This window comes from Phaseolus vulgaris, chromosome 2, assembly GCF_051622355.1.
Source record: "Phaseolus vulgaris cultivar YP4 chromosome 2, ASM5162235v1, whole genome shotgun sequence".
Classification (NCBI taxonomy): Eukaryota; Viridiplantae; Streptophyta; class Magnoliopsida; order Fabales; family Fabaceae; genus Phaseolus; species Phaseolus vulgaris.
The window spans coordinates 40,045,559-40,056,552 of record NC_143499.1 but is presented as its reverse complement, the minus strand read 5'-3'; the positions used below and the strand labels follow the sequence as shown (position 1 = coordinate 40,056,552).

The 10,994-nt window shown below is 28.0% G+C and overlaps 1 protein-coding gene across 1 annotated transcript; it reads right to left on the bottom strand.

Annotated features, from left to right (window-relative positions):
• Nucleotides 1–8,962: 8,962 nt before the first annotated feature.
• LOC137809484 (uncharacterized) lies at nt 8,963–10,424 on the bottom strand. Its single transcript, XM_068610591.2, has one exon. It carries the CDS (start codon nt 9,954–9,956, stop codon nt 9,177–9,179), a length of 780 nt encoding a protein of 259 aa, XP_068466692.1. The 5' UTR covers nt 9,957–10,424; the 3' UTR covers nt 8,963–9,176.
• Between the last annotated feature and the right edge of the window lie 570 nt (nt 10,425–10,994).

Sequence of the window (10,994 nt, the reverse complement as noted above, 5' to 3'; positions counted from 1 at the left end):
AGTCAGCTTCTCATATGCCACAACTATATACCTCACCTCATCTTTGCCTTCTTATGTTTTTATCTATTATGAGTTTGATTCTAATGCAATTATATCTCATCATACAATGACAGTCCTAGCAGGTGACAAAAAGGCAGATGAAGAGGTTGTGATTGTGAATGCATCATCATGGATTGATGACAAGTTTGATTTTGACCTTGAGGAGTGCAATGTTGCCAATGGGAAATGGGTGTTTAACTCTTCAGTAACGCCTCTCTACTCTGACATAAGCTGCCCATATATAGATAGACAGTTTTCTTGTGTCAAGAATGGGAGGAATGATTCTGACTATCGTCACTGGGAGTGGCAGCCAGAAGATTGCACCTTGCCACGGTAAGTTCCTCACTCCAACTTGCCAATTGTAATTGTAGAACTTGCTTTATGTATATAAACATTTTTATCATATACATGTATGATTAGTTTATGTAAACTACATTCCAAAATGACTATATTTTGCAGTTTCAACCCAGAGCTAGCCCTCAGAAAGCTTCAAGGGAAAAGACTGCTATTTGTTGGGGATTCACTGCAAAGAAACCAGTGGGAGTCTTTTGTCTGCTTGGTAGAATGGGTCATACCTCATAAGCATAAATCTATGAGACTAGGGAGAGTTCATTCGGTCTTCACTGCCAAGGTATTGATATATTGATTGAAATGAAGGTCAAATATGTTTACTCAACTCAAACAGCTATTAACTAGAACAAAACTTAGATGCAGTTTTACATATGCTTTTGCTGTTGTTTTCCAATCAGAATTGGAGTTTCACTTCAATAGACAGAACTAAGATGAAGCTTTAAGAAAAGAAAAAAGCCAAAAGAATACGACTCTAGGGGTAGCTATTTTCAATCAATCATATAGCCAAAAGACAAGCATACCGTTCGCTCGCACTGCTCGCATCGTTAGCCTCTGCTCGGCTCCGCTCACACCTCCGTTCGCCTCTGTTCGTACCTCCGTTCGCACCACGACCATCACCTACAACTTCCTCCTCCTCCGACCACCGCTGCAACTTCCTCCTCCTCCGACCACCGCTGCAGCTTCCTCCGCACCTTTCTTCACTCCTATAAGCAATTTTGGGTATTTGGTACCCTAAGAGCACCTGCACTTCCAAATAACTCCAAAGCTTAAAAAAAAAACAAATTCCAAATTAAAAAATATTAAAAAATATAGCATTTGTGTAAAATTAAAAACAAATATTTAAATATCCATGATAGTAAATATGGATATTTTAATAATTAAAATTTAATAATTAAAAAAATATTTACAATTTAATTCTAAAAATTTATTTATTTTTATAAAATTAAAGTTATTTTAAAGATATCATTTTATTTAAATTTAATTATATAGCATAATTTACTTTTTTTAAAGTATTAATTTTATTAATAATAATATTTTTTTATGTAATTTTATTTAGAATTTTTATTTGAGCTGATATTTTAAAAAGAATATTTAATAAATTTTATTTAAATTTAAGAAATTACAAATATATTTGACATATATTTTTTAAATAGAAAAAGAAACCAGTAATACAACTAATTATTTTTTAAACGGATGAGTACTCATTAATATTCAAAAGTGTGTGTGATCCTTGTATAGTTTTTTAAAATAAAAATGAATTATTATTATTATTAATAGTAGTAGTAAAATAAACAATTATATTTAGCGACCAAAAGAAATTCGGTGGCTAAAAAATAAACGTATTTGGTGGCTGATTCAGTGGTAAAAATAAACAATTATATCTAGCGACCGAAACAAAATCGGTGGCTAAAAACTAAATAAATTTGGTGGCTGATTCGGTGGCAAAAATAAACATTTATATTTAGCGATCAAAAGAAAATCGGTGGCTAAAAAGTAAACATAATCGGTGGCTAATTCGGTGGCAGAAAAAAGCAATAAAATTTAGCGACCGAAATAAAATCGGTGGCTAAAAAATAAACATATTCGGTTGCTAATTTGGTTGCAGATATATTTTTCCCAATTTATTCGAAACAGCCACCACTTTAGCGACCAATGGTTTTGTCACTCTCATATTCGGTCGCGGATTCGGTCGCAAAACTAACTAACATTATAAATAATTCAGTCGGTCGCTATTTCGGTCGCAGATCTGACACTACGGGTATTTGGTGGCTATTTCGGTTGCAAATTGCGACCACTAATTTTCGGTCGCTAAATTCGGTGACTAAATTGTTATTTTCTTGTAGTGATTGCATATTGATGAAATTAATGAGTATTTTCTTTGTGATGAATTTCTTAAAAATTATACAATATAAATATAATATAGTGAATTGTTGAATTTGCCAAGCATGAATCAAATTGATGATGTTGGCGAGTCAACCATTGACAAGAAATCTTAGACTTGTACTAGTTACAAATGGAATGAATTTGTTTGATAATTTAGGTATTAATCATAGTTATGAATTATTTTACTAGTTATTTATAATTTTCGTCTATAATGATGTATGAAGACTAATGCATGATGTTCTTTAAGATGACCTATGATCAAGAGACAACCAAGAGATGAAATAAATGTAATGAGTTTGTTGATTGAAGATTTGAAGGTATTATGGGATGGAAAGTTTAAAGTCTTTGATGAGTTTGTTAATAAATCTTTCCAGTTTCATGTGATATTATTTTGTACTATCTATAACTTTTTTTCATTGATAACTTGTTTGATAGTGAGTCACATCTTTAATTATGTTTTAATTTCAAATGGTGTTGGACCATTTGAGTATAATTTTTTGTTATGAAAATTGTGATTTATAATTACTTATATGTTTAGAAATATTTTTTTGAATGCATATGTTTAGAAATATATAAAAAAAATAAAATAAAAAAACACATACTACGAATGATTATGGTACAAATCTTCAACTATTATCTAAAGTTGCTCCAAAAGTAAAAAAAAATATATAACTACACGAGACATAACAACTATCATGAGGAATTGTATGTGAATGAAACAATTGACAATTATAATTGTCATGGTATATTGTGTGAATTTTAACAATGACAGAATTATTAATGATAATAATTCTAAACCTTTTATTATATATTTTTTTCAACTATTATTAAAAGTTATTTTTCTAATAGGGATTGCAGTATTTTTTTAATGAAAAAAAAATATAATAGGTATCTTCGAACTACTTTGGTTTAGAAGATTTGAAAGATAAATGGAATACGCTAATGAAACTTTATGATAATAATAAATCAATCATAAAGATAGTTCATTATCATACTTAAGTTCAAAATAAACACGTTGAGGTGGATATGCACTTTTTCTTTAAAAGTGTAATTGTAATTTAATTTGATTGATTTTACACCACATAAGCACTAAAAGAGAACTTAAAGATGTTTTTTGCGAAATGATAGTAATATTTTTTTTTGAAAGAATAGTATCTAAAGCTATAAATGAAGAATATATATTTGATAGCTTGAGATAAATAGATTATTGAAAGTTAAATCATATTAATATCCACTTTCCAAATACCTTAAACTATCTCTCAATTGGTTTATTTCCAAAAAAGTGTTAAGCTATCTCTCAATACTTGATTTCTCTATTTCTTTTTTAATTTTATGTATAAATTAATTTTAACTTACAATTTCTTTTATTCTTCTCGTTTTTAGGTACTAAAAAAAAATTATTCAAAGCATCTCTATTGTCTTGGGGTGCATTTCAAAGAGAAATAAAAACCTGACCCTTTTGAATTTCAGTGGAGGCAGATATTGAAGAATCATGAAAGCACTGAAATATGTTAAATAATTCTTTTATTGATCATCATGGAATCACTTTGTTTCTCTTTAGGGTTGAATTTTGAAATTTGGACCTTTACACCTTCCTTCTTCATAACCATGTCATCCCTTCTTCACTTTGTTGCTCTTTGTCTCTTGTGCTTGAGAGGATGAAACCTAAAAAAGTGTCCAAAATGGTTCATATATCCATAGCACCATAAAATAATTTCTAGAATAAAAAAATGAGGACCACTATCACTATGGATGAAGTTATCTACATTGTCCTAGAGATAAAGGCAACCATTATAATGGGTTTCCCTCCTTTCTCAAATCAAATTCAATATGCTTTTTCTAGCCATTTCATTAACAAATGAAAATAAAGAATTAGAATCATAACTGTTTTTTATTAAAAGATGTAGCATTGGATATAGTTAATGCACTCTTGATGTTTTTTATAAGTTTTCAACCATTGCACATAGCACCTAGACCTAGCTCAATTATTAACACAAATGATTTGAATACTCTTATCACATTGCTAAAACAAACACAACATGCAACAATTTTTTCTTCTCTATTACATACTTTGTTGTAAGAAAGTTTTAACGACACAAAGTTCAAGAACTTTATAAAGTTTGTGGATAGTTGCTTGTAAAAGTGTTGTTGCATGGTCTATGCAATTAATGTTGTTGGTGGTGTGCTATAAAAATTGTTATCAAAGTGAACCATTGGGGTTAGCAGGCCTCGAGATGCAAAACCATGTGCATAACTCACTTTAGTTTTAGGATGAAACTTTGATCCAAAGATAAAGTTTGGGAGGAAAATCAAAATGGACAAATAAAAAATATATTAACAACTATACTTCAAATATTAGCTGAAGAATATTGAAAAAAATCTACTATTAATTTTAATACAACTTCATTATAATTTCAAACAGATTTTTATTTATTGATTTATAAATAATTTGTATGAATAAGTATTAAGCGGATTTATATTTCGCATTGAAAGTTGGGTTGTAGTTATTAGTAGTTAATGTGTGGCTAATTCTTCAAATGATTAAGTATCAAATACATATATTAGTAAAAGGTATATTATTTTTTTTTTGTTCTTGTTTAGGGTTGGACAATAAAATTAGTTTGTCATTGAACGATAAAGAACATAATATGGTTAATTAAAATTGAAATTGAAATAGTCCTGATGTGTATAAAGGATGTAATATACTTTAACATTATTAGTAATGGAAAGAGTGAAATAATATTATATCATTAATAACTTTACATAAAAGTAGATTTTGTTAATCCAACTGGTAAATTATAATTTTATGTTCTCATAAATATTATTTTAAATTTTGTTAAAATTAAAAAACAATAACAAAATAATTAAATGATTCATATTTTAGTTTGTTTTATAAACTATATTCTATATTAGAGTATAATTTATACAAACAAGACATAGAATTTGTACACTTAATCTCTCTCTCTCTCTCTCTCTCTATATATATATATATATTTGAAAATATTTTAACATAACACTAAAAAAATATAAAAAATCAAAGTGAAACTAATAAATAAAATAAAAGATAAAAACTTACATAAAAATAGACATATATATATATATATAATCAACATATCTCTATTATATATATATATTATATCCTTAATTATATTTTAAAATTTCAATATTTTGAATTATTACTTTGTTACATACATAGTAATAAATAAAAAATAATAAAAATAAATCACTAATCTATATGAATTAAAAGTACATAGCACTACCTAATAATATAATTAAGTTTTTTTAATGTAATATATACAATTTATATGACTTCTTTAACATTATTTATATTTAAATAATTTTTTTTAACAAATAATTAATAAAATTAAAAACAACATTTTAAAAGTGGTCCAACCGTTTTATATCAATAATCTAATACAACCTCCATACAAAACTTTGTGGTCTCATGCAATATTCCAACAACATCTTCCAAATATCTCTTAACAAAAATGAATTGATGTTCTTGTTCCTTCCAATCTCTTGATGACTGGTTTTTCAACCTGCACTTACACTTCCTCCTCACCAATTTACAATTTTCCGTGAGCTACATATTTATTTAGCTTCAAATTAGAAACAATATCTGCACCAAAAGTAAAACCTTTCCCTTCCTAGAGTAAGAGACATATCAATTATCTCCACATAATATTGTAATTATTCTACATAAATACCAGAATAGCTACATATGATTATAAACTGTATGCACTCCACACAGCCCAAAAAACATAATATTTTCCTAAACTAGAAATATGTGGTTTTAGGCTGCCCCAAAGGTTCCCTACCCGAAATAAGCATCCTACTACCAAACAAAAACTACCCGCACTAAAAAGAACGACCTTCCACACCTCTTAGCCATCTCAAGAAGGTAATCAAAGTTAAACCAAATGACTCAAATTACATATTTTTAAATTCAATTCCAGCATTGCCAAAAAACAGAAAGCTAAACAAAATAAGGCAAGTAAAGCTTTTATGCCCACATTCTTATTTTGTTATCATCTTAATACAAATAGAGGGAGATATATCTAATCAGAAAATGAGAAGTTGACATTCCTTACTTTATGTTTCATTCATGGTTAAGATTGAATTTGTGTCATTGTAAGGATTTCCTCTGCATCTATCTTTGATTGATTAAAAATAATCCTGTTTCTATGCTTCCAAATACACCAAATCACAAAGACCCACAAACTTTTTCACAAGCTATTACCCTCTTTATTAAAGCACAATCAAAAAAATTGTTCGAAATGATGAGTTAAAATATTGTGGTGCACTGAGGTAACCCGTAACCTCTTATATTGATATATAACTATATATTTTTTATAAAAACTTTCATGTTAGACATCGCTATGCAACTTGACATCTCAGCTAGACTTATACCTCAATGAACAACAATCATTTATCATCACATGAAAAAACTATTATTAAAAAAAAGAAAGAAAATACAAAAATATGGGGAGAGTAGACCAAACCCATATATTAACGAAAACAATATATAGGTAGACTATACATATTCATAAAGAGATTATAAGAACAGACTAGATGGAAACCTATTATACAAATGAAATGATTTTATATGAATAAATTTTAAATTAACCAACTTATCCGCACACGCATTTTCAATATATAACTATATTTATAAATATTAAAAATATGAAAAAGCGTACCTTAAATATTATAAATAATTTCAAATATATCTTTGATTAATAAAAATATTTTTAAATATTAATATTTATATAACATGTTAATATAATTATTTGTACAGAATCAATTTGTTTTTAAAATAAATATTTTTTTATTTCACTCTTTCCATTAGGTTTATCATAAAAAATATCATAAAAATAAACACTAAATTAGTGTTATGGTTAGAAATCCACATATATTGAGAGTGAGTAACAAGATTTCATATGAAAAATTAAATATAATTTGTAATGCATGTCTATTTATATTTTTTTATTTTTATCATAAATTTATATGTATTTATTATTTAATATATAATAAAAAATACTAAGATAATATAAATTATAAAAATATTTAAATGTTATAAATATATGTATCATAAATTTATTTTTATTCATTATTTAATATATAATAATGATAAAAATAAAAAATTTGGATATATAGGTGTGAACGCTTTGTTATGGGTTAGAATTTTAAAAGTGAACTTAGTTAAACCTTTTGAACTAAAAATAAGCTTCTCATTGTAGTATTTTTTTTTTTAAATCTCCTTATCTTTTAGTTGTTCTCTTGTTATTACTTATATTTTAAGAGATTGTCTTAAAAATAAAGAGACAAAAATACCCTAAATTTATCTAAAACCTTACTATAATTTTTAAATATTTGTTGAAGTTTTTTTAAAAAAAAAAATATATTTTATCTTTTTATTTATAAAAAATAATATTATTAGTTCCTACACTACAAGAAAATTATTAAATAAAAATTATTTTTAGAGACAAAAAATAATTAATTGTTATATTGACAAAATTAAATACTATTTTTATAGACTAAAAAAATTATTGGTATCTAAATTAGTTTCTATTAATAAATAATTTCTAAACTAGTAATACCAAAATTTTAGATACGAACTTTAAAATCTAAATAATTGGTAGCTAAAACTAAGGTAGATAATTAAATATCAATTTAAAAACTATTTATAAAAACTAATTTAGATACAATAATTTTTTTGTCTCTAAAATAATATATAATTTTGTCAATATAAGAAGTAATTATTTTTAATTTTTAAAATTAATTTATATTTAATAATTTTCTAACAGTAATATCACAAATATTACAAAGTTGCCATATCATGCATATCAAATATATCAATTACCAAATAATACAAAAGTGTTAGTATAACATTACAAACGTATTATAGAAAGTTTATAGTTGAAAATTATAAAATTAACTTGTTTATATGATATTTTTATATAAATTTCAATTTCATTTTGCTGAAAATATATTTTAGAGTATTTATAATTTTAGTTTTCAATTAATTTAAAACTATTATGATTTTTATTTATAGATAATCGTTTTAATTATATTTTTACTTTCAACTAATATACCTTTTTTCATACTGTTTATTTTATGTCATATTTTAAACTAATTCTGATATTTTTTTTTTTATAAAAAAAGCTATCTAAGTAGCTACCTTATTTTGCTGGGTTAAATAATGACATGGTCAAAAAATATTATATAAAAACTAAAAGTTGTCATTTATCAATAAAAGTAAAAATAAAAATAAAAATTATTAGCCATCTTTCTAATTCTCAAATCTGAAATTCGTAAAATTTACATTTAAATACGATATTTTTCAATTTTAGTTTTACATATTGTTGTTTAATTTTGTTTTCCATCTAATAATGAAGAGGCTCTGGCACCTGTGGAAAACATCTTCGATTTTCTGGTATAATATAAGTGCCATCACCAAATAAATACACCTGTTGCAACTATTCAAACTCTTCCTCCATCTTATCAAACAATTTCCAAAATCTTGTTGCAGAGGATAATTTCCAAAATCTGCCACTCCAGTATGCATTGCTTTGGCTCTATTCACCAACAAATTTAGAAAGAAAGCCTTTTGTTAGTTTTTTTTTATTAATTTCTTTTACATTTTCTCAAGATTTTTTTACCCTTTTTGTTTTTTATTTTACCAATGCCATTGATGCAATTCAAAAGTTAAGACAATGTCCTATTTCACACCTTTGACTTACCATATTTATACCTAAACTGCATAAGCAATTAAGAAGATCGAAGAAAGTACATAAATAATAAATGACGAGTTACTCATAATATCATTTCACACTAAGCTCACCCACTAAACGGTGGCTCACTGGTGGCGCCACCCACCACCATCGCTGCTCATTCACAAAGTCCTATAAAAAGATGAAGCATTCCAATGACACAAGTGGATTCTCCAGTGACTCGCCGCCAGAAATCCATTTCCTCGCCGTCGCCGGATTATCATTTTTCCGGCAACCGTTTCCCGTTGTGCTTGTCGTTACCCTAGCTGGGTACCGGTTAGTTTTTCTCACAGATGGGCTCCGACCCACGACGGACTTAGATCCTCCGGTTTTGGCACCGGTGGCCGGCGACCTTGACTGCCGGAAAGATTTCTCGGCCGGATCTTGCCGGCGAAGTGTTCCAACGCTGCCTGTTTTCTGAGCCGTTTGGTCTCTGCACTGAACTAGCCTCATAGACTTAAGGTTGTTCCTTGCACCATGCACTGTTCTCTCTCTTCTCTCACCGGGAAAGGAACGATTTTTCTGCAATTTGGCCTGAGATATATCGACCCTTTTGCACGTTTCTTCTCTGTGCTCGGTGATTGAAGTAGTTGTGGACATGGTTTCGCTCAAGCTGCAAACTTCTTCTGTGGGGTCTTCGGCTCTATGAATGGACAATGGCTTTTTCTGAACTTTGCTCTGTTCATCTTTGAACTTGTCTTGGAGTGGCTTCTGAGGTTTTGGTTTGTCAAAGGTTGTTGGGTTCCATTTGGGGCCTTCCAAGAGCACTTGCTTCACTGTTTCACTTTCTTCCTCTGTTGCTCTGCTGCTTTCTAAAGGATTCTCTCGGTAAGTAAGCGGTTGTGGTGAAGCATGGAAGTTTCTTAGTGGCGAGGTCGAGGTTTTGTGACTACAACTGACACAACAACCCATTTCTATGTGGGAAACCAAGTGTTTGGTTTCCTTCAAAGGAGAAACATTGTTGAGGGAAGGCTCAAAGGTTTTTTGGGGGTTCCATGAGTGAGCTTGGTGTTTCACAGCTAATGTTAGTTAAGGAACCGAGTAAATTGTTGGGGTGAAAGTGAGGGTGTGCATTTAATGTGGGGATATGCAAAAAAAATTAATAGCAAAAGACAAGAAGCAATGGGGAAAAGTTAAAATGCAGATGAAATAGGGTAGATTCATTCAGGCAACAAACTAAGGGAGTGTGTTCTAATGGATTAGGGATGGGGTGGCAACTATGTCGTTTTGTGTGTGATATTCGTCCCTGCTTTCATGAAATTGTACACAAATATTGGGAAAGAGAGAATAAAAGCTCTTGCATGGGATGATTGGTGATCTATGCCCCATCTGTGTCCTGCAATTTTGTATTAGGTGCCGATTATGTTGAGGCATGAGATGTAGTGTAATATGTTAAAGGTCTGAGTGAGTTCAGTTATACTAGTTATTATTTGGAAAAGATTTTTTTACACTAAAAAATATATACTTTCACATTACATTATAATAATATAATAATATTTAAAATTAAAATATAAAATAAATAATTAAATATTATTTTATTACTTTGTGAGGTAAATGTTTTTAACTTAACATATGATATGTTGACACAACATGCAATTAACAAATAAATAAATTAATATTTTAATAATATTTAATTTATTTTTTAGTATAAAATATTATTATGATGGTTTATCTATGTTTTTTTTTGTCAACAAAATTTTTTCCCTTAAAATTATATTATACTAAATTTAAAATGAAAAAATAATGATTATTTTAAGACTGATATTGCAATAGAGGTGGAGACATTTCCCTACTCTAAAAAAATATTTCATTTATTTTTACTTTTAAATTTGTAATAAGAATTTAAAGTTAATGTAACTAATACTAGCATAAATGTGGACTCACTCTAAATTTCAGAAGTTAATTATATACATCTGTGTAGTGGTTAAAAAGAAGATTGTCTTAGCTTAA